The following is a 25,009-nucleotide window of genomic DNA, read 5'->3' as shown; positions in this document are numbered from 1 at the left end:
CTATGAGCTGAAAGACGGCAAAGGAAATCGTTGTTCACGCTTGTCGCGACGGTCCCGGTCATTCGGTCTTGTTTTTCTCCGGATCATTTGTCTCTATTCCTTCTTTTTTCTGCGGCAGTGGACTCGTCTTCACGAGGGATGTTCTTATGGCGCCTTCCTGGATGCTCCTGCCATATTGTCACGGCCTCTTCACGGTGCCGGGCGACATATGTCGTTTTTTACAAGCTTCGAAAGACGGCGAGTGGTGGCAAACGATCAGCATCAAGCTGACAATGGTCACTGTCCCAACGCGGGCCTCGACAGTTTCTTCTTGCTTGTAAGTTTCTTTTTTATTTTTTGTTCTGCGCAGTGATGGGAAAGGAGCCATGCCGAAGCTATATAAAGGTTATCGCGATGCTCCGATTGGATGGGCAGTGTTCGGCAGCTGTAATGTCGGCGCATGGCTTTGCCGGGCGTCTCTCGAGTGTTGCTGCTGGGTCTTGGGGCAGAGTACCTGAAAACACATGCACTTCGCACGGATCTTCCGTTAAACAGAGGAAATGGTTGTTTACGAGGTGCGTACAGGGTATCCGCAATAGAGAAGCGTATTGGTAAACTGTTAACGTTTCCTTCCGCATTTTATGCTTCAGTGCGCGCCTCGGCATTTAACAGTAGGGAGGGTCATTCGGTGGACTTCTGGTGTCTAAATTATTATCATCAGCATATTTTATGCCCACTGCAGGACGCAGGCTTCTCCCTGGGCTCTCCAATTACTTCTGTCCTGAACCAACCGATTCCAACTAGCGCCTGCGAATTTCTTAATTTCATCACCCCACATAGTTGTCTGCCGTCCTCGACAGATCTTCCCTTCTCTTGGTACCCGTTCGGTAAGCCTAATTGTCCACCGGTTATCTAGCAAACGCAATACATGACCTGCCCGGCTCCATTTTTTTCTCTTAATGTCAATTAGAATATCGGCTATCCCATTTGCACTCTGATCCACCACCGCTCTCATTCTGTCTCTTAACGTTACGTCTAACACTTTTCGTTCCAGCGCTGTTTGCACGATCCTTAACTTGTTTTCGAGCTTCTTTGTCAGTCCCGAAGCTTCTGCCCCATATGTTAGCACCATTAGTATGCACTGATTGTACACTTTGCTTTTTAATAATAATGGTAAGCTTCCAGTCTGGATCTGGCAATGTCTGCTGGATGCGCTCCAAGCCTTTTTTACTCTTCTGTAAATTTCCTTGTTATTATCAGGGTTCCCTGTGAGTAATTGACCTAGGTAAACGTACTCCTTCACAACCGACTCTAGAGGCTGACTGGCGATCCTCAACTCTTGTTCCCTTGCCCGGCTATTCATCATTACCTTTGTCTTCTGCATGTTAACCTTCAACCCAACTCTTATACTCTCGCTGTTAAGGTCCTTAATCATATTATTGTAACTCGTCCCCATTGTTGCTGAACCGTACAATGCCATCTGCAAATTGAAGGTTGCTGAGATATTCGCCGTTGATCCTTACTCCTAGGTGTTCCCAGTTTAATAGCTTGAATACTTCTTCCAGGCACGCTGTGAATAACATTTGGGGATATTGTGTCTCCTTGTCTGACCCCTTTCTTTATAGGTATCTTCCTACTTTTCTTCTAGAGATTTAGGGTAGCTGTGGAGTCTCTGTAGATATTTTTGAAGATATTTATGTAAGCGTACTCCTGTACTTCTTGATTCCGTTATGTCTCTATAACTGCTGGTGTCTCTTTTGAATCAAATGCCTTTTCGTAATCTAGGAAACCCTTATAGAGAGGCTGACTGTACTCTACGGATTTCTCAATTATCTGATTAATGACATGAATGTGTCCGTTGTACAGTATCCCTTCCTAAAGCCAGCCTGTTCCCTCGGTTGACTAAAGTCCAGTGCTGCCCTTATTCTATTGGAGATTATCTTGGTGAATATTTTACATAATAATGGAAGGAAGCTAATGGGCTTATAATTTTCAATTCTTTAACGTCTCCCTTTTTGTAGTATAGTATAATGTTTGCATTCTTCCAGTTCTTTGGGACCACTGAAATCAATAGACAGATCGTATAAAGGGCCGCCAGTTTTTCAACCATTACGTCTCCCCCATCTTTGAACAAATCGACTGTTATGCCATCTTCTCCTGCCACTTTTCCCAGTTTCATGTCTTGCAAAGCCCTTCTGACTTCATCGCTAGTTATATAAGGAACCTCTGTAAACTGTTCATTACTACTTCGAATGGAGGTATCGTGGCTCTTCTGGGCACTGTACTGACCTGTACAGTACTCAGAACAGCATCGACTGGGGAGTGATTTATTCTTATTCTTTTTTGAAGTAGTCTCGTGCGCAAATACCTCCACTTAACAGACTGGAATTCCACAATATTTACAACTTCACTATGAACTACGTAGTTAGGAAGGCCGTATGAAATTCGGCGTAATATTAGAGTCGTCTTCGAACCGAATTGTCATATAATTTGTTTGGAGATAGTTTTGATAAAACAAGAGTTACAGCCGTTTTCTGTAACCATACTCTATCCGTAGACGGCCATGTATTGGCAGCAGATGGTAATTCTGTAACGATTACAACTTCACTGTGAACTAATTATGGCAGGTAAATGAAACTCAGCGTAATGATAAAGTCACTTTAGAGGCAAATTTCAGTATGATTTTTTTTAAGTATACCTACATTAGATTGACTGCTACAGAGTATTCGCGAGAAATATGGAGACGAAAACGCAGGTGGTGTCTGACGCGGACGCCGGAGGAGAATGCTCGATTTTTGTGTCGACACAAGGACACAATCCTGGGGTAGTAGCCCTTCAGAGCTTGGCTGTAAAATCTAGGTGCCTAGCCAGGACAAGCTGCTATCTTGCGACCTGTGGATTGTACGGCTTCATTCCCGGGCGCTATCAGATGATATTAGTTGTAGGGGAACAACAAGGAATCGCACGTTTTTCGTATCGCTATATGACTTCCTCTCTGGTATGTGCCTCCCATTGCGTGCTTCGCACCCTTTTTTTTATTTTATGCAAAGCATATTACGAGAGCTCAACCCAGCTCCTCAGGCGCGGCGGTGTCGCCTTCAGTACCACGTGACACCGTGACGTCACGACAGAGGAGAAACGGGGCTCCAACTCGCGCCGTCGCTCGCGGCGTCGCGGCGGTATATAAGCAGCTGCGCTTGCCTCTGCTAGACACTCACGAGGTGAGATGCCTCCTGGAGACAGAGCTGCTCGTTGGAATGAGAAGCGAAGGTTGCGGCGTGCTACAGAGACTGATTTTCTAGGTGGCTTTGGCTCAACTCTTGCAAGATGGGCTGGGTGGGAATCGAACCAGGGTCTCCGGAGTGTGAGACGGAGACGCTACCGCTAAGCCACGAGTACGATGCTTCAAAGCGGTACAAAAGCGCCTCTAGTGAATGCGGTGTTGCCTTAGAAACGAGCTGTTTCTAAGGCTCAGGCGTGCGTCGCTTGCCCAGGCGCACATTTCGTTGCCGCGCCGAACGCTGCGTTGCTGAACGCTCACCGCGTCCAATGCGGGGCGCGTAGTCGCTGCGCCATAGCCCATTGTCTTACACCCCTTGGCGGGTCGACGGGAACGCTACCGCGTTCCACTCTTGAAGGCGAAGCAGAGTAACGCATGAGTTGTTTCTTCGTCTAGCCGAACCAAACATAGCCAAGCAACAGCAGTTCACCAGGCTAAACAGTGGTTCAACAACTAAAATAAAGGCTAGTATGCTTCGCATCCTGGGCTTAACCTTAGCTAAGCCACAGCCATTTTTTATTTTATTATTTCTTCCTTTTTTTTCTCACTCTGAAAAAAAACCCCACATCTGCATTTCCCATAGTAACTCTGACGCCACGCGGCAACCATGTTTAGTTTCTCATTTTAGAAGTAGATAGGGTAGTTTGTCCACTGTTTCCTCAGCAATCTTTGTTGTCTATGTTGCAAATGTTATCTCTGGTGCCGCCATTCGAATGGTTGCTGTTACAACATGGAGATAATTTTTCGCGCGAACACAGAACAGTACTTCAAATTCATGAGAGAAAAATGGAAGAAAACCAATGGCAAAAACAGCAGGACGGCGCAGGCAAGCAAATATTACAAGTGTGGAGATTCCAGAAAAGAGAGAAAAAAAAACAGGGAATGCAGGGATATTAACAACAAAAAGTACCGCGCAAGCCGGGACGCAATAAGGCGATCGAAGGATCTGTCTTTAACGACGCAGAATCTAAAAAGGGCAAAAGCACACATAGTTTCCCATAAGCCTTCATTCTCTCGTGCTTTGAACAACAAATGAGAAAGTTAAAACGCATTCTTTCTGATGATTTATTTCGCCTTTGACTACTTGAATGCAGTGGACACTGGCTGTTGCTTACTTCGCCAAGGGTACTGAGTAGTCCCTGTATGTTGCGAGGGAGCTTGCATCGGAGTTCATCTTATTTAGCTACAAATAAATCGACAGCTGTGCTGGTTATCCCTGCGGGAAATACTATGACGGCTAACTGATTCGATCTGGCGGTGTAAGAGCTGGAATTGGACATTTAGCCCGGACAACGCGTTGTATTATTAAAATGCCTGCATCCTTGACGCGTGGCTTATCGGTTATTCTCGCCACCTTCATTCTGAGAACGTTAAATCACGCGCTCACATTCAAAATATGCGGGTACCTTAACGTTCACCATAGATGCGTGCCTCCACCAGAAGAGCTTTATCAACTCTTCCCTGACTTGGGAACTGCGTTGGGAAGTCGCCCAACTAGATTACGGCTGCCAGTTGTAACAATAAACGTGTAGTCCTTTGTGCAGTTTTCGATCGTTCCAGAAGTGTTTCAAGAGCGATTATTTATTTAATTTTATGTTTTTAAATAAATCCTAATTTAAAATTATAAATTTTAATTTTTATTTAATTTCAATTATTTAATTAGTATACATACTTCCAAGGCCCGAAGGCGCTACATATAAAGGAGTGGTACCAAAGCAAAGTAATATGCTGACAATTATATAAAGGGAAAAAATGTTACGCGATAGCGTTGTAGACTGTTTTGAATGTATCTGCAATGAGAAAGATGGAAGCAGGAAGGTGCTTCCAGTCGACATTTGTGCGGCGTAGAACAGAATAATGGTACTTGTTCGTTCGATAGGATGGCACGGCAACTTTATATCTGTGGTCAGACCGGGATGGAACGTAGGAAGGTGGGGTGATAACTTGATTCTTCAGCACGTTGTTACTGAGGCGGCGAGGAAATCGTTAGGGGAACACGGAAGGTGAGTATCTCATAAAAACATTCTTTCTGAAACTGCGTTGAGATTGCTGAGTAGACCATAAATATGATCGCTTGGCGCAAACAAGAAGAACGGGAGGCAACAAGGGGAGCGCCATGTAGAAGAAATGTAATCCAGAAGTACATGTTGCTGGTCTAGTCAGTTCATATTCAGATGTTCGGTTCGGTTGAGGTAGATGGAAGAACAAGTAGCTTTCTAGGAAATTGATGAGGTGAAAATATGTTACGTGTTCTGAGAGTTTGCATGGAATGCTACTTAATGAGCTGGGTCAGTAGCTCTCGGGACAAGCTGCGTTACCTGATTTGTGGACTGGAACTACCCTCGGCGTTTCCCAGTCTGTAGGAAGAAATGAGCGCTGTAACGACTAAGTAAACAGTTTAGATTGAACAACAAATGAACACAATCCCCTACATTTTAACATTCTTTGAAATAGTAAGATAACGACCTGCAGAAGATGAAATCATTTTATTGTCAATCAAACAGTTAACACCAACACAATCAACTAATATAGAATCCATAGCACAAAACAAGGAATGAGGAATATTCGGTAAATCTGCAAGGTTATTATGACACAAAAGAATGAGGTCAACACTTCATTTAACAGAATGCAACATCATCAATACCGTCAACATCGCTGCCATCACATGAACCAACTGAATAGAATCAGCTTTCTTGTCGCCAAAGATGCTCCAGAATTTGCGTCGATTAGGTAGTAAGAGGGATGGCAGTGTGACATAAAAATAAGTTTTTTTTTTTTTGCATTGCTGGCAGCATAAATGTACTCGGCTTCTATAGGGTGCTAAGCATATACCAGCGACCGGCAAGACTAATCTTTCTAGCACGACGGAAAGTACGTTTCTTTTTGTTGCGTAGTCGTTTAAGGGAATTATTAAACCAGGGCGAGCGTGAGTTATAAGAAATCTGCCTTCGAGGCATATACCGGTTAATTAAGTAGAACAATTTATTTTTGTAGAGCTGCCAATTTTCTTCGACAGAGCGTTCATCAAATTTATTAATGTAGTCGCTGGTAAACATTTCCTCTTCACTAGTAATTGAGGGTATGCCAACGCGGTTATAGTCAACGATAATTTTAGATCGCCACTTGGAATTTCATTCATTACATTCATTTTCAATGCGAAATCAGTAATTAAGTGATCTGGGCCGCTATTTTGTAGCGATGCCTTATGCCTTATTCCATGCTTTTCTTATCATCCACCACACACGGCCGCCTGATCCCGTTGATAATGTGGGCAGGCCGTCGCTCTGACCACTGGCCAAGAGCGAAAAGCCTGAAAAAGCATAGAATCAGAAAAGGCATCGCTACAAAATACCGGCCCAGTTAGCCATGTAGGTAAATCAGTTTCGATACAAAATCAGGCACAGTGGTGAAAATAAGGTCTAGGGTGTTAGATCACGTAGAAGCCGTACGACTTGGTTCACGTGCTCACTGTGACAAATTAAAGTCTGAACAGAGATTCAGAAATTGTTCATCCTCGGATGACCTTTTGGGCAGAGTACGAAACACGAAATCACTTCTCCACAGAATATTAGAAAAATTAATGTCCACCAGAAGAAATAAAAGTGACGTAGGATACCGAATAGTTGGTTTGTTAAGAACAACATGTAAATCATCGCAGAAAGATTTTGGTGCTGTTGGTGGTCTCTAACAAGCGCAAAATATGCAGTCACGATTATCAATAACAACCCGTATGCACAGAAGCTCTAAAACAGACAATACAGGAACATTTGACGAAGAAAGTTGATCATTCAAGGCGATTCGAACACCCCCGCCAGCACTAATATCATGATCGTACCAGTAGATCATATAGCTTTTTCGCATTCATAAAGTTAAAGTGGCATTCTAGATTACAGCGATCCTGAACGCTTATTCCATTTCCGGCTGCCGGCTTATGCTGCACTGCACTTAAATGCGTCAGTGCGCATAGACATCAAACATTTTAGTTAAAATAAAATTCCTATCCTCTCAATATGCCTACAGTCAAAGTACTTCGAGCCTTTACGATATAATCACTGTTATTGTTACTAAAAATTATTTCTGCCAACCTCCGCTTTATATCTCTTGCTAACGCGTACACCTCATCAGAAAACGTTGTGCTGATGGGTGCCCTTTCGGTAGCATCAGTCACTCTGTAAGATCAAATAAAGTGAAGGCACTGGGACATCATGAACTCTAATTAACGCCGTACTTTATGGAATAGTTTACGCAGTGTCGTGCAGTGCAGTGTCAAAACAAACGCAGTGTCACAGCGCGCCCAGGGAAGGAGTGCCAGACGCATGGGTGTGCTGACATGTCGGTGACATAAGCAGTTCTCTTTTTTCTTTATGTAGCACTGAAGTGGCTCCCATGCTTCTTTCCTGCCTTTACTTTAATCATGGTTTGCTGAATATTATAATTGAAGAAGATGCGCACACTGTTTCCGCGAAAGCTGATTTCTGCACAAGGCTAATATGGCGTGAAAAAAAATTAAGAACGCAAGTAGCACAATTTTCTTTTCTTTTTTTTCACAGAAAAAATTCTGTCATATAACATTGTTCCGTGCAACCATATCTGTTCGAGTGTGGCCTTCCTTCTTTTAACGCATCTGCCATCCTACACCGCTAAAGACCTTCTAGATATTTCCTGTCCTTTGCTCACAGTTTCATTCCCAGTCACCTAAATGTGCGTTTCGGAGATATTGCTTCGCACAATATGTCGGAAGGGTGGAGAGAGCAGTGCAGGGGAAGAGCAGGCTATAATATTTTACTTCTTGTACCCAGGTTTACACTTACCAAGCTGTCTGCGTCAGCGTATGTGTGTTAACTTGCTAAAATAATTAAATTCAAGTTAGTTTAATGCTAGCACGCAGCGTTTAAGAAACGAATTAAATGCATAAAAAAGTATTGGAGGGAAGTGACAAACAAAACAAAAACCAGTAAGGTAAGATCAGTTTGCTTTGGTTACCTTGCACTGAGCAAAGTAGGAATAGTACAACTTTTTAAAGCAATAGCATCAGAAGGTCATCAGGGAATAACAAAAGCTTGCCGTAACATAGGGACATCTGCGTAAAGTATATTTAAATCAAAGTTACATTACCGTCCCGAAACCGGCGCCTACGAAAACAAAGATCGAAGACAGTGCAATTTATGGAAAGACCATGTAGTGTCGTGAGGCTCGCTTGCTATTTAGTCGAAGTCTTCGCTCTCCTTATGCAGCGAAAGAACGAGCAGGTTCGGCAGAAGTATAATGTTGTTTCCTGCACCATTTGGAGCCAGACGCGGTAATGAGAGGAGTCGTGCTGAGTTAAATGAGAATGGGTGCAGCCTGAAACCTTTAATAGCATGAAGGGAACTCGCAAACATGCACGGACAGGACAACCAGCATTTGCTTTCAAAGGCAACCCAATTCCACAGGGAGCGAGAAGCCCGAGACGTTGTCCTTTGTGTAATGACAATGAGGCGATGCCGTGCCCAACATTTCTTAGCCATGCAAGTATTTTTAACAGTGATACGGTGATAAGACAGGGGCGGAAGTAATTATAACCAGCAATTACTACGGGAGTCGTTTATTAGAGCAGAAAAATTAAAAACATTACCTAACTATTGTTATTATTTCTGTTTCTGGTACGCAGTTGACATTAAACAAAATCACACTCTACGTGTTACTAGCCCTGGTTTTGTTTCCAGACATTAATTAAAGCTCGAAATGCGCACAGTTAGGTACAGAAAGCTGCAGCGTAAAAGCTAGCTCACTCGGTAGAGCACGATACTCATAATCTCGCTGTTGTGAGTTCGGGCCTAACTTTAAGTGCTGGCGTGGAAAATATTCCATGCTATTACCACTACTATGCTGTTACTACTGGTGAGTAAAAGATGGGCCAGTTCTCTCAAATTATAGGGCTCGACCATCATCTGGTCCTCCTACGTCGACGGCCGAAGAATGTCGTAACCGATAACGCACGTGCCGGGATCTCAAAGGCCGGTATCTCAAGATAAATGTCAAGGACTAAATGCCCTCGGTAGTTATCCCTATGAGAAATCTTGCATTGCTCCATGTGACTACGGTTAAGAGGCGATAGACATGGAAGGTGGAATTTTTATTGCGCTACCTTTTTCCTGTCTATGGACCAGGAACAGTTGTTGTGGCCATCACTAGCGAACATGCATAATCTCTACACTCGTCGAAATGCAGCTTTTCCAATTTTCCGCCGCCCGTGCTAGTAAAGAACTGTGCTACGCAAAACAAAGGCATCATTACTGCTTCGCCGAGTCCGTTGCGCGACAACCTGAGGAGAGCGAAGCAATCCGCCACGTTTTCTTACTTTCTTGGATTCCGCAAGACAAATGATGTGGCCGCTGCAGCGGCGGCGGCGGCGGCCTCGGCATCGCGTTCTTTCCCGGCTGGAATCCGGATGCGCTGAGGCAAATTGCGCCACTGCTACTCGTGCCTTCTGCTACTATGCGGTAACACACCGCTCGCTATGCGCCCGACTGTACCTCCTCTCCCGAAAGGCACGCGCCGTACGTACGGGTTGCACGCGAACGCGCTCGCTTCCACCAGGGCTGGAGGAAGACTTTCTTGCCGCGCCTACGGCCAGGAAACAATTACTGCAACGCTGGCGATGGCGGCACAGGCAATTCCGCACAACTCAGGTGCCTCGGGTGGAGTTCTAGTTGCAAAGAGATCTTAAGAGTAGAAGCTAAGCAGGCTAACCTTAAAGGCTCATCTTAAGGAACAACGACAGCAATTGAACGTCTCCCTAGTTCGTCGCATTCTTTGAGGTATTGTGCGTTTTTCTGAACCAAAGTATTTCGCCGAGCAACACGCCAAGTATTTGCGTTTTGCGTTACAATCGATATTTGCAGCATCTGAGCAAACAACGCCTGAAACTCCCTAGGCTGAAACGTTTTCGCTCGCATTCTCATCAATTATTGTATTTTCTGTGCTATCAGTATAAACTTGATACGAAGGCTGTGTCGATTGCGCATTTGGGCTTGTACGAATAATAAAAGAAAAAAACATGCTAATTCGCAGCAAACGTTGAAGACTTTCTGAAAGGGTGCTATAAAATCATTTGTGCGCGTATGACACGAATTATCTCAGGGCATGGTTCGCGGTTTATTGATGTGAAAGCGTGAAATGGCCCATTGAATGGAAAATCCGGCGTCTGTCATCTGGGGCAAGCGAAAAATTACAGGGTCTCTTAAGATCTCTTTTAAGATGTGAATGGCGAAAGCCTACTTTTCCTCCTCTTATCATTCGCTTCTTTCACTTTGGCTCTTCACTTTCTCTTCTTTCTTTTAGTGATTTCTGCAGACTACTAAGCATTTCCAGTCATTTGTAATCAATTGTGATCATTACAAGCCGTCATTAGACATGTTGGTCATATCATAGTCATTAGTTGTCTTTACAGGTAATTTCAGTCATTATTAGTCATAACTGGTCATTACTAAGCATGTTTAGTCATTTCTAATCAATTGTAGGCGTTACAATTTGTCGTTAGACATATTGGTAATTTCGTAGTCATTAGTAGTCATTACAAGTCATTTCAGTGATCATTAGTCATTACGAGTCAATACTGAGCATTTTTAGTAACTTCTAATCAGTTGTAGTCGTTACAAGTTGTCGTTAGACATAACTGGTCATTTCGAAGTCATTAGCATTCATTATTAGCCATAACAATAATTATTAACCCCTACCAATTTCTATTATAATGTTATCATTGACTTCACTGTCACTGTCAATCAGTTCTCATTCCTTAATCTGTTTTTATTCTGTCTTCGTATGGCGTGATGACCCTTCGGCGGACACTACGGCGGTTACTGCTGACACAAACTTCACCATGAGCCTAGAAAGACTTTTGCCTTAGAAATGGCCCTTAAATTTCCATTGGCTGCGACGCCACGTCACGAACGCGATTCGACGGAACAGATTGACGAAAAGGAACACCTGCTGCCACGATGGCGCGCCAGGTGTTGCATGAGAAAAGAGGACGTCGCCATGACGCCGCGTCACCCTTGCTCTCGCACTCGGAAGCCTGTGCTAACCGCGCGTTCCTTTGTCAGCGCAAGCTCTCGCTTGCGTTCGAACTGCGCCTCGGTAAGGTCAAATAAAGAATTCCCAGGACACCTAAGCCCTTACAAGTTGTGAATGCGAAAACGTCAATGTCCAATTGAACGTCGCTGAGTGGTCCTTAGGCTATTGCGCTGCGATTAATATTTTCGAGTTTTGCAGCTGTAGACCATATGATTTGGACAATATTGCTGAGAAATTAAGTGCATTTGTTTTCACCAGTGCGTTCGCTAATGCCTGTGGGGAAATTCGCGTTGACGATGCGTTCTACAGTAGCCGCGATGTCTTCATTCCGATTCAGCTGGTGCGCTGCCTACCTCTTCGCGTGTTTTGCCGCGTGCTTCCACTCTCTTACTTCGTCTGCGGTGTACTGGAGTGGGCGGCCACATAAACATAACTAGCGAATGTAATAACAGGGCTGTACACAATAGGAGATATAGAAACAGAGTAAGCTCTGTCTTTCTTTGCGTCTTCTGGTGGGATAAGATTTGCATCAATTCGCGCTGCAATTTCCCATGATAACAATTTGATCTAGGTTTATGTAAACCCTTAGTTTTACTGATAAATACCTTTTATCTCTATTTATTCTTTGTATTGCACTTATTTAGAGGATAATTGTTGGTTAAGTTGTATCTAACATCTAACCCTATATTCTCGCTCTATACGACGAGAATTCGACTGAGTTAGGTAAGGCGCACCACCGTTTCCACGACATTTCGGATTCAGCAGTAAATATGAAACGTACAGCTCTTATTTCAAGCGTTTGCGGGATACCCGTTCACTAAGCAGCTTTCCTTCTCATTCGCAAACAGTTTGTGTAAAACCACCACGACTGCGCTCAAATTACTTCCCTGTAGCAGCACATCATTTCCCGGCCTTACGCGTAGAGGCCCATGCGCATATATCCCACGCGAAGATATGTGTGAAGGAATTGAGGTACGCAAACAAGCACGTCTTATGCGCACATTCTCACGCTGATGTTATTTTTCGTCATTCTATGACGCTATATCGCGAAGGAAATGTTCTTTTTACTGAGCGCTGAATGCAACGAGCACAGGTGACGCCGGCGCTACACTCCCAACTTTTGTGTCACATTCTTCTCCGGTAACATAAAATGAAAATAACCACATGCCGAAGTACGTACCACCACTTGCTCAATGCGCTACCCCGACTTCCTTGTTTACCTCAGGCAGGCACTAATCTCGAGAATATAAAAGAGCATGGACTGGGCTTGTCTATGCCTCGGGCTGCTGCTAGTTTTTTCAGCATTATAGCGACTGCGCCAAGCGGCGCTCTGTGAAAACTGAACCTTCGTGGTAGGCGTATCAAAATTGAGAATCTGTTTACACAGAGTTGCACCTACAATGGTGTCGCATTCCTTCACTCAAAAAGCAAGGAAAAATGAAGTAGAGACCGGAAGTAATTCGGCATATTACGCATGCTTTTCCCGAATCCGGCCTGTCATATAATCCTTTCGCTTGTTTGTGCATGTATTTTCGGAATGACTGAAAGCACGTACTCAAGAAAGGTGGAGGGAGGTGTGGCGAATTTATTTGCCACAGTCGGAATTCAGTGCCGCGGTGTGCATTTCGAGTTTAAACTAGTGAAGAAAAAGCGAGTGAGATAGATTCCAGCGAAGGAACTCAGCTCCAAACTCGAAATAGTTCAAGTTCCAGGAGCTATTCCGAGCTTACTGCTTGTGCTTTTTTTTTCTTTCCTTTTTGTTTTTTTGCACCTTCTTCAGGCTTTGATTTATTTTTCTCCTCGCCGTATATCGCACGGCGCAGAGTCATTAAGGAAGCGCGCTCATGCGGAAACGATTTCCAGTGCCACTTCGTCTTCCCCCCTACACAGTCGCAGCCGTAAAGTTTCCAAAGTCGCTTTTCCCCCAAGTTCAGCTTCAAACGTGCCTTCACCGCGTAGGATAAAATGGGTTCGAGGTTCTGGGAAGGACTGGTTACCTCCATCAGCACCGGTATCGGATGTTCGCACTGGGAAGGCGGCGTTAGACGACCCTCGAAGTCATAAAATTAAAATGCTTAAATGCTTCAGGCCACCAAGTTATGCAGCAGCTATCGCAGGAGAACCGACACAAGTATTTGTGACAAACATTAAAGCGTAGTAGTAATGAAGCCATTTGTTGTTGCTTTCGCAAAGTTGTTAGCTGCTAGAAAAGATGAATGGATGCAAAGGGAAGGAATTTTTTGTGAGACAATGCCCGGTGAATTCGGGAATGAATCGATAGCTGCAGCTTGATAGGTGTATAATGATTTCTACATCGTGCAGTGCGCTCTTTCACATGGCTGGAGTCGACCGATAATTGAACAGGTGGTGTCCGGAGACGCGACTCACTAGGCAAGCCGTGGATTTCTGTGAAGCCTGGAAAATCTGATAGCCGAACGGTAGGAAAGTATACCCAATCCCCCGCGCCACAGCATCTCATTTGTATGAAGTAAGCGGTACGGCACAATTCAGGGTGTTCATTTACTTCAGCCTCATCTGTACCACACAATGCTTCTCGGCCTGAGATAAAAACCTTGAATTGCGCACTTTCTTATCCCACCGTACCGCTGCTGGTTTTCACAGAGTTTTCGCACACTTTCAACATAGGCAGTAACAAACAGTTAAATGAGCACGTTTCAACGAAGCGCTGAAAATACTCATTGATTTATCATTTAGCCGGTATCGTTTCGCTATAAGCTACGCGTTTCCTTATGTTTTAAAGCGAAGCTTTCGAATGAATGAATTGTGGGATTATTCGTGCCAAAACCACGATTTCATTCTGAGGAACGGCGTAGTGGGGGACTCCAGATTAATTTTGACCACCAGGGGATCTTTAACGTGCCCCAAATGCACAGGACACGGGCGTTTTTGCATTTCACCCCAATCGAGATGGGGCCGCCGCGGCCGGGGTTCGATCCCGTGACCTGGCGCTTGGCAGAGCAACATCCTAACTGCTGAGCCACCGCGGCAAGAGGCGAAGCTTTCTTTGCCTACATCCCCGTGGTCCTCTGAGTCCGTGGGTAAGTTTCCTCCAATGTGTAGTGTACCACTATAAGAGATGACGTACCAGTAAACTGGGCCGATCCCGGAGGCCGCATAATAGTAATTCTGGGTTTTTACGGGAGATGATTATGTCATCTATGTATGATTTACGGGAGATGATTATCTCGCTCGATGAAAGCGGAAACTGTCTGTGAAAACGCTGGAGTTAGGAATCCAGTTGTGTAGGAAGGAGCTTTATCGCCTTCTCTTAAATTACCTGCAGGGCACGGATTTGGCCACCGCATGGTGACATTAGGAGTGACTATTTGTAATCGTGAGGTCTGTGACTGATGTATGTGATTTATTTATTTTAAGTACGGTGGAGCAATTGCCGGCAGCAACTGCAAGGCTAATCCCACCAGTAGCCTACAACCACTCTACTCAACTCAACTCAACTTAGGAATCGCGGCAATAGCCGCGAGCCAATCGGCCTCCGTGCATCTGTCGCTTCAACATGAACGAAACATCGAAAGCACAGCGCATACGAAGCTACCCGCACTGCGCGCACTCTGCAAACACCGCAAATCGCTTTGAAGATGAGACCCGCGTGGGCGTGCACTTTGGCCACGTCGCAGATCGCTTTCAAGACTCACTATACTCCGTTTCATACATCAGGTGCGACCCTGTTGAAGCTAGAGACACTTTTTGCAGTAGCTGCGCTCGCACTTAGAAATGGCTCGGTGTTTCTTGACCCGATTTTTGTGAAATTTTTCTTTATATGAGCTGTTTTGAATGAAATAAAAAGAATTTACTCTTAGAAACGGACACACCATGTACTCATACGGCTGATAACACGCTGTTTTAAATCAATTTGCGTTACATCGTTTCTTTTCGTTAGCCGCCGCGGCAGCCTCACGTGCATGCGCAGCGAAGCATAGACAGGATCGCGCGGAGTGATAAATTTTGGTGACCGGACTCCTTGCGTAGCTTTCACAGTATTGCGCCTGATGTATAAAACGGAGTATAGCGCCGGCAACGCGTCCCTCCGGCTTCCGCGACAGGTGTCTACAACGGCGTCTGCGATTCGTGTGGCCAACGCCGTAGTATACGCTGGGGTTGTCTCCACTCTGTACGGAGCGGCCGGCGAGGAGGACATCGAGACACTCTGGCAGCCACCGGAGAAGCTCCTTCACCTGAACCCCCATGCTTCGCGCGCCACAGGAGAAGGCACGCACCCGGGCCGCGTTCCTCGCTCACGCACGCGAGATTGAACCGCGTTCGCCGGCTCACCCGTAGACGTTTTCACTCATGCGGAATCCGCATTATACATTATTTTGTGCTCTGCCGCAGTTCACACTCGGTGGTCACGCATAATTGGCATGTTGCAGAGTGGAACAAGCTCAATTCCCTCATCAAAAAGGTTTTTAATCTCGCCCTCGGCTTACCTGTAAACACTCACACCGAAAACCTGTTAAAGCTCGGAGTCCACAACACGCTCGAAGAAATAATCGAGGCGGAAGAGTGCTCACAGCTGCTCAGGCTATCCTGCACCGCGATGGGCCGCAAGATACTCGACGAGATGGGCCTCAACCCTGTTGACCAGTGCCCTAACGCCATGCGGAATCCCGGCGACATCAGATCGCAACTGCACATAACAGTATGCACCCTGCACATAACGTCGGCAGACGTCGGGCGAGGGGTAGAGCTCTACCCGAGGATCTCCGTAAGAACCGCATTGAGGTAAGCTTCGTGGATGCCACGCCATATGTCCATCAAAGCGGCATTCGTCGTCTCCATCGTCGACCCTAATTCCAGGCTCACTCTACGGTACGCACTTCGAAGCCTGTGGTAGCCGAACAGGTTGCAATCGCACTGGCTCTGCTCGATGGTCGCAGAGCGATTCCAAGGCAGCCAGTAAGGCCTACCAAACCGGGATGGTCTCCCCTCAGGCCCTCCGCATTCTCCAAACTGCCAAATGCATTTTTCCCCATTCTCTCACTTCGTTTCCCGCTCACTGGGGTCGACTGAGAGCTCTCCCTCTAACCTTAAGGAGGGCGCGTACGAGGCCGCGCGAGGAGCCACTGACCGCGCCACCTCTGCAGTCCCCCTGCCCCGCGGGGAACCCTTGCTCACGTTCCATGAGATCACCACACACTACTATCTGTCAAGACGGGGATTCCTCCTCCTGCACCCAGCCTTATGCACGACGCTGGCAGTGACCGTTCGACGTTTACAAGCCCATGCGTATCCTAGCCCTGCGCTTCTTCATGCAATATACCCTGAAAGGCATCCTGGTGCGGACTGCTCTAACCTTTGGACTAACGGCGACATTGGATCTTGTGTTGTGGGAGTGTGAAGCTATCGGCTCCTCCTTCAGCGGGGATAGGTGGGCACAGGTTTTTTTGCAGCCTCGAGCTAAACGACAAATCCCTGGCCATGCAGAGCGCCCGTGATCAGGCCGTCAAACTCGGCTTGGCGGTCCCTACTTGGGACTACCCTGGTAGCGCAGGGTCTCCCCTGCGTCTTCTCTGGACTGAATAAAGTTCTTTCACTCACTCACTCGTTCAGGAAGATCAAAGCAAAAAAAGGAGGGAACAGATAAACAAAAAGTGAGGACAACTAGCCTAATAAGATATAACAAACAAATTAAATATAAATGAACAATTACGAAAACAATATTTGCATTGTTCCCTCAAGGTAAGTTCAATAAAGAAAAGCTGTAGAAAAGGCTTGAGCAATGGAACAATAGTAGTAATAATATTTGGGGTTTTACGTGCCAAAACCACTTTCTGATTATGAGGCACGCCGTAGTGGAGGACTCCGGAAATTTTGACCACCTGGGGTTTTTTAACGTGCACCTAAATCTAAGCACACGGGTATTTTCGCATTTCGCCCCCATCGAAATGCTGCCGCCGTGGCCGGGATTCGATCCCGCGACCTCGTGCTCAGCAGCCCAACACCATAGCCACTGAGCAACCACGGCGGGTGGAACGATAGTACAACAATGCAAAGCTCGCAAGAAGCAATGGCAGTGACTTATGAAGTTATGGACATCCCGAATCATCCCGATACCCCGAATGAGTTTGATAATAAATGGAATATCAGCACGATTATGTCGGCGACAAAATGATGGGTGTGATGTCAATGCAGCTGTGCTACGACGAGATCCCAGGTGGTTCTTAGGAATGCTGATGTTTCATATACTTAGATTTTTTTTTTTTAGAACTGCTCCATGATGTCACTGTCGAATCTATAGAAGTACCATTCTAGACAAAATCCGTGCATACAAATTGAGGAAGACAGATACACGAAGAAAGGTGTTGAATAATTGAACTCTTTTGAAAGTCTGCAAACACATCTGAGAGAGCACAGGTCCTGCATTGAAATGCGTTTGGTCTGACCAGAGAGGCATAAGTTTTATCAAATAGTAAGCTGGGATCATTGATGTCAAAGGTCTTAGACAGCGGTGCATAATCTGCAGAAAAACGAAGTACTGGTTGTTTTGCGAGTAAATGTCATAACTTTTTTCTTACCAGCATATAAGGAGAGGTAGGCTGCCGGATCGTCGGTACGCAGTTACTGCTTGCGCTTTACTGCACGAGCCTGTTGCGCCCGGATTCCAGCATCGGCACGCCATAGACGAGCTCGTTCCCGGTTCTGCTCGCGGCGTTGCTGATAGAACGCTGCCTGCTCCTCAGTAGTACGGATAACGAGTGGCTTACCCATTTCGCAGCCGGAGAGAAACTGCTGCGCGCGTGCTCGTATGCGACGCAGGGCAACGACGGAGAGCAACGACGTAAATACCAGCGCAGCTAATCACGCGCTTTTCTTCCTTTCTTTTTTTTTTGCTCGTGCACATGAGGTTTCGCCGGAGCAGTTTTCGACGCAGAGCCGACAGCAGAAGGACGGAAGGATCGGCTACCCACATACAGCTTCGATGTAAGAAGTAAAACCGGAATTGGCACGGTTTAATATGGATTGCTGTGTGACATCACGCGCATTATGGGCAAACCACGTAACCTTATCTCAGTTCCCTTCTACCGTGCGATGGGTAGGCCACGGGTGGTGAGGACTGCGGAAGAACAGCGCACCTACGAAGGACACCGTCGTGAACAGAAGCGGGAATGTGCAGGTCGACGGCGGGCGACACGTAATGCGGACGAAGGTTGTGCCGCAAACGCCAAGCGTATGCACCTTCGGTTGGTTCACCCCTACCGACTCCATTCCCATGGTATTTGTGGGTGGTTTAAACATAAATATGTCTCGGCCAGACGGAAAGTGGTTCGGGGGGTTTTCCTTTGAAAGGCTCGGCATTCTATGTTACCCAGACGTCATTGTACGCACGATGTGTTATCGATTTCAAATCGGACAAGAGCCTTCCCAGAGTCGCCACAGAGGCGCTGGTCGCATATCATAGCTATGACAATTGCAATAGTCACCTTTGTGACCAAATAATCAATAAAAAATAAACAAAAGAATATTAAAAAATGAAAAAAGCATTGAGTGTGCAATTTTATAAAAGAACAACAAGAACTGTGAAAAAAAAACGAAATTCGTTGTGGTATGTGTCTTTCATTTTCAATTAACATGTTTATATTAACATATTTATCACCATATATACAGCTCCGCTGCTCAACCACGTTCACAGAGTGAAATGGCCCTGAATTTTTTTCTGAATAAAGGTCCGCCCAATAAAGGGTTAGCTTCGTCACTAACAGTTTTCGCTAGTTTCTTCTTCCCCGTCGCTACCAAGTGATAATATGATAATATGACAATGCATCAAACATTTGTCTCATACGATCATACGAGACTATGTGATATGTGTCGCATGTGCCTCCTGGGGTTTTTCGATAGCACCCCCCTCCCCCCCCCCACTTTTACCTCCCGCCCCCAATGGAATCTTCAGGGAAGCTGAATTCTCACGGAAGCACCAAACACTGTTTTTTTTTGTTATAATTGCGACAGTGGAGTGGCACGTGTTTTTGAAGAATTGATTAAGAAATACTAGACGGAATTAGAAGGCACTTCACTCCTCAGACACCTGAAACAAACGAATTGAACGTAACCTTGAATTTAAGAATGTTGGTCATCTTGGTCAAGGTGAAAGTGTTAAAACGTGACGCGAAATTGCTGACACACAAAGAGATGAACCTTACGGTGAAGCTAAGTAGGCCGTTATCTTATTATTTCAATAAGGAAGTAACTGTGACACAGCTAAGCGGTAAACTAGCAAAGAATTTTAAAAAAATCAGAGAGAACCGATTCTCTGAGCATACAGGTTGTTACAGTTCATTTTAGCCAGAGTTTAAAAACATACCGATACGCCCTAAGAAGGACGCGACCAAATGCGTGTTGCTCAATTTCGTATATAGTGTGTCACGCTATATTTCGAATTTTGCTGAATTAGATAATTAGTCAAGATTAGTTAACCAACTTCTGAAGCAATCTAGGTAGGGAAAAAAATCCAATTAGAAAGTTGGAAAGTGGTTTGGAAAACGTCCGAATAAATAGCTTCTCTCTTTCTATCTATAAATATTAGGGTTTTTCAGCTTACTGCGGATGCCCGCCAAATACCAAAACAGACCACGTGACATGCCCGCTTGCGCTTCGTGATTGCAATGCTCCCAAGCGTTCAGCGCACAAGCGAACATAGCATTTAGCCTGGTGCGCTGCCGCTGCGTCTGCTTATCGCGATCATGAACCACCGCGATGGAGGCACATCACTGGCGTAAATCACACAGCCAACGCCTTCGTGACTGCCCTGTCGCCTTTCTAGCGGTAGCACACCCGGCCAAATGCTATGTTCCTTCGTACGCGGACAGCTTGGCAGCGCTGCAGTCACCGCACGCAAGCGGGTATGTCATGTGGTATTTCTTTTTTTTGTAATTCGCGGGCATGCGCAACAGGCTGATAAGCACTAATACTTATTAGATAGGAAGTTCAAAACTGTATAATCGGAGGTTTTGCAATGCGCTCTACAATATTCTAATTTGATTTTTTTGCCAAACTTCCTTGCTTCAGAAGTTGGTCATTTAATCTTGACAGATTATCTAATTATGCAAAATAAAAAAAAACAGCTTGACACGCTACATACAAAAGTGACCAACATGCATTTGGTCGTGTCGTCTTAAAGTGCATCGGCATATTTTAAAACTCTGGCTAAGGTTAGCCGAAACACCCTGTATATATTGTCCGTAATGCGATTAGCATTCAAGTGGAGGCGCATTAGCCATTCGGCGGTGGGATGTCGTTGTTGAGAGGACTGGGAGAAGTTCATGTAATGTTATGTAATTAAATAACTGCTGTATGTTATAAGAATGTTTTTTTTTCTATCACGCGATCCGAACAGAGCCACCAACGAAACGCGCCATGTGTTAGCCGCGCAGGCGGGCTCATCTTTCTCGCTTTGGATGGATGGATGGATGGATGCTATGAGCGTCCCCTTTGGAACGGGGCAGTGGGTTGCGCCACCAATCTCTTGCTATTATACTGCCTAATGACCTACCTAGGTTAAACAATGAAAAAAAGAAAAAAAACACTATGAACTACTACGCCCAAATTTTCTGATCCCCTATTGCGAACTGTGCTTTTGTACGTCTCCGTTTTTTGACGTTTCCCTACATTTCTTCAGCCAATCCACCAATTGCCTCTTACTAATGCCTATTGCGGACATGTTTGCTTTCACTGCTCCCGCTGAACCCAAGGGCGTCAAGGAGGCCAGTGGTGCCTAAATCGACCACTAGGTAGACGTCTTCACATTCTAATAAAACATGCTCCGTCGTTTCCCTAGCTTTACCGCAGCAAACACATGCTTCTTCTTCCTTCTTATATCTCGCTTTATAGGTGCGTGTTCTAAGGCATCCCGATCTCGCTTCGAAAAGTAATGAGCTTCCCTTTGAGTTATCATAAATGGTTTCTTTCCTGATTTCGTTTCTTTCTTAAGTAGTTGCGCATGGCTGGTTTCTTTTCCATTGTCGCCACCCATGAGATTAATTCAGCCACTCTGACTTTCCGCTTGACCTTCTTTGTTGCTGTGTTGTCCACCCTACAGGCCGCATACTTGCTGGTAAGCTTCCTAGTTCTTTTCCTCCACTGTAAATCAATGTTTTTTCCTGTACAGATACCTGAACACTCTCCCAACCCATTTACTTTCTTCCATATTCCTCAGCCGTTCTTCATACTCAATTTTACTCCGAGCTTGCTTCACTTCAAAACTAGTCCAGCCCATATCACCTTGCACAGCTTCCTTTGTAGTCTTCCCGTGAGCGCCCAATGTGAGGCGACCCACTGATCTTTGGTTCCCGTCGAGTCCTGATTGTACCCCTGATTTAAAGCAAACAACCGCATTTCCAAAAGTAAGTCCTGGAACCATTACACCTTTCCACATACCTCGTAGGACCTCGTACCTATTGTATCCCCATAGCGCTCTGTGCTTCATTAGGGCTGCATTTCTCTTCCCCTTTACTGTTATGGTTTTTTCCCGTGTTTCCATATATCTATTGCCTTCGTTTATCCATATACCAAGGTATTTATATTCTGTTACCCGAGGTATTTCTTGGCCCTGTATCTCCACTGTCTGTTCACTGTTTTCATTGAATACCATAACACCTGATTTTCTAACATTAAGTTTCAAACCTAAATTGGTGCCTTCCTGTCCACAGATATTAGCCAGACGTTGCAAATCACTTTGCTGGCTAGCTAGCAACGCAATGTCGTCCACATAAAATAAACCTGGAAGTTGCTGCTCTGCTACTGTACCCGCCTGTTCTTATGAGAGATTAAACCCGATATTACTTCCTTCTAGTGCCCTCTCCATCCTCACCATGTACATCATAAACAGCAGCGGGGATAAAGGGCACCCCTGTCTCAGTCCCTTGTTGACATGAACTTTCTCCTCGCTTCTCATCCCTTCCCATTCAACGCAAACGGTATTTTCTAGGTAAATCTCTCTCAAAAGCTGTAGACAATCGTTACCTAAGCCTTCTCCTGCCAGAATATCCCACAAGATGTTGCGGTCTACGTTGTCGTAAGCTCCTGTAATGTCTAAAAAGGCCGCATACAACGGTCTGCTTTCTGCTTTGCATATTTCAATAGACTGAGTAAGAACAAACAAGTTATCATCCAAACGCCTACCTATTCTGAAGCCATCTTGAAGCTCTCCCAAAATGCCATTATTCTCTGCCCAAGCTTGAAGCTTTGATTTGATGTCCTGCATTGATAGCCTGTATATTACCGATGTAATGGTCAACGGTCTATAGGAGTGAATTCTGTCTTTCTCTCCCTTACCTTTATAAATTAAATTCATTCTACTTTGTCGCCAACTGTCTGGTATTCGTCTATCTGTTAAAGCTTTTTCCACTGCTTTCACCAGAGCTTCCTTACTTTTTGGTCGTAGTTCATTTATCAGCCTAACGGGAACCTCGTCTAGACCTATGGCTCGACATGCCCTCTCGGCATTTCCTCTCGACGTGCCCCGCCATCTAGCGGCTCTTTGCGTAATGTCCCCCTTCTTGTGCGTAGCTTGCAATCTTGCACCGGTGCCTCGCCAGTGCGTGCTAACGCTGAGAATAATTCCCTCGTTAGTCAGTTCGTTATTAGACAGGTTTAGTTGGGCGTCCGCAACCACACACGTACGCAGCGCGCGAGGTCGTGCGTACGTAGCGAAGCGAGGCGCACGAAACGGGAATAGTTGGCCAGGGGCAAAAGGTGAGAAGGGGATTGGTGACTTGCACGCTCAGGAGCCAGTAGTGTGCTACTGAGCGCCGCCACATGCCAGCATCCGAAACTGTGTGGCCAATATCAGCCGCCACGAAGTCAAACCACAAGCCGGATTCACATCTTCGCGGCCGTGGCAATACCGAAAAATGCGCTCTCGTGGACACGCGAGAACACGCGAGAACGTCCCGCAAAGCCGACACAGCCCGCAGCGAACGCTACGCAGCTTTTGAAAAGCTGCGGGAGCACGCGAGAGATCATGCGTGCTCCTGCGTACTGCGCATGCGCACTGTCGCCTCCGCAGGTTTCCTGCGTACTCGGAGCTGTTGCGGACGCCCAAACAGAACCGTCTTTGTAGCTGAGCGGATACAACATCGGGCTTTGTCCTGGCTCGGCGAGCCAGGATCGCTACAGACGAGAACCGAACTTTTCAATGTCTGTCTTGTTATAATTGCCGAAGTAAAGAGTAGATGCACGATACAAACCGCAAAATGGGGAAAGTAAGATAACAATACTAATCGCATTAAAAAGCTTTGCACGTGTAACAGTGCACTATAGAATAAATTCACTGCTAACACTACGTCTGGAATAGTTTTTAATTCTATCGACAGCTCTTAAGAAAAAGACAGCATTCATTCAAATTAGACAAACCAAAATCTTCACTCTGCGTCTCCGCTCTGTTGTTTGCTGCATCTCTCGGTTCCCCCAACACCGTAATTCTATCTATTTACAGGCCTATAAACAACGATTGAAGTGGAGAAGCGCGTGTTGTGTACTTCGGTGAATGAAAGATTAAAAAAAAAACGATGTTCCTCCATATTGTCTTCTCTCTCTCTCTCTCGCTCTTCCATTTTGCGTCTTTTGTCTCGCTATACGATGCCAACATCAATCATGGCGCCCCTTCGTAAAAGAACGCTCTCTCTCTCTCTCTGGGCGCGATAACTCTGGCGGAAAAACGCATTAACGTGGCCGGACTCAAGGGGGCGGACGGCAGGCGCCGGCCCAACGACGGGATGCGCACGCACAACGCCTCTTGCGGCACACGCCGACACCCCCTTCCCCCACGCCCAGCAATGCAAGAGGCTTACGAATGAGCCGCGGATCGCTAGCAGGCAATTACGCCGGGCGTCCGACAGGCGTTACATCCGGAGCCTTGTTTGACGGGCCGTATATTTTACGTGACCAGAATCGGCACGCGCGGCCGCTGTCTTCGTGGCCGTACGAGAGCGCTTTCTTCCGGATTATACGGATGGCTTTTGTGGTTGCACGGGAGGGACGACGCTGATGCCGCTCTCACTGAAATCGGTAGCAGGGGATAGGGAAAGAACGAGACTGAGTAGAAAAAAAAAAGAAAGGAAAGGCGAAGAAGCAGGCAAACAGTCTGGCCGGCCCACGTGTGCACGTGCGCACTCGTGGAATGAAAATTTGTTCCTGCTCATCACGCCTTTCGCTTTTGCCGACTCACCAGCTCGGTGGTCCATGCTGGTTTTGTTTCCGAAGCACGTACTGAACTCACCTGTAACGAAAGGAAAGGAGAACATGGGAGGTCAATACGCCATGCGCTTAAACAGAGGCACAACACAAGCAAGATTTCTTTTTTTAATACGTAAGCACTTTTTGTCGATCTCTCTAGGCTTGTCGCGCGAGAAGAATGCCTTCTATCTGCATAAAAATGTGTAATTTGCAAAGTTAAGACATTTGATCATTTGATCGTTATGATAGTGTAAACCTAGATGATCGGTGGCGTTTAAGCGATGGAGAACAATTTGAAGAAAAAAAAAGTAATGGTAAAATAAGAAGCGAACACTTATAGAGATATACAGGGCTCCTTGGAAAATGTGTGGGGAAGCTTGTAGTAGGGGTCGTCCAACTTAAATTTTGGGGCGGGCCAACCTGAAATTTGTGGTTAGGTTGACTTGAAATGCGGACGTGGGCCAATTGTAGTTTCGGGGTGCGTCA

At 45.8% G+C, this 25,009-nt stretch overlaps 1 protein-coding gene and 1 long non-coding RNA gene across 15 annotated transcripts in view; one reads left to right on the top strand and one right to left on the bottom strand.

Annotated features, from left to right (window-relative positions):
* The window catches only part of LOC135918168 (neuroligin-4, Y-linked-like), a 694,509-nt gene that overhangs the window by 146,457 nt on the left and 523,043 nt on the right, over window positions 1-25,009 (bottom strand). The window contains exon 1 of one of the 14 annotated variants that reach the window (XM_070532207.1): window positions 24,516-24,535. The exons of the other annotated variants lie outside the window; for them this stretch is intronic. Coding sequence (XP_070388308.1) covers window positions 24,516-24,531 — 16 coding nt within the window. The 5' untranslated portion in view covers window positions 24,532-24,535. Of the gene's footprint in view, window positions 1-24,515; window positions 24,536-25,009 lie in introns of those variants that run through there. 14 annotated transcript variants of the gene reach the window in all.
* LOC135918180 (uncharacterized) overlaps window positions 1-25,009 on the top strand; it is a 118,940-nt gene that overhangs the window by 2,837 nt on the left and 91,094 nt on the right. The window contains exon 2 of the long non-coding RNA XR_010569591.1: window positions 119-316. This is a non-coding gene — a long non-coding RNA (uncharacterized lncRNA). The remainder of the gene's footprint in view (window positions 1-118; window positions 317-25,009) is intronic.

Source organism: Dermacentor albipictus, chromosome 1, assembly GCF_038994185.2.
Source record: "Dermacentor albipictus isolate Rhodes 1998 colony chromosome 1, USDA_Dalb.pri_finalv2, whole genome shotgun sequence".
Taxonomy (NCBI): Eukaryota; Metazoa; Arthropoda; class Arachnida; order Ixodida; family Ixodidae; genus Dermacentor; species Dermacentor albipictus.
The sequence above is the reverse complement of the archived record's forward strand: the minus strand, read 5'-3'. Positions and strand labels throughout refer to the sequence as shown.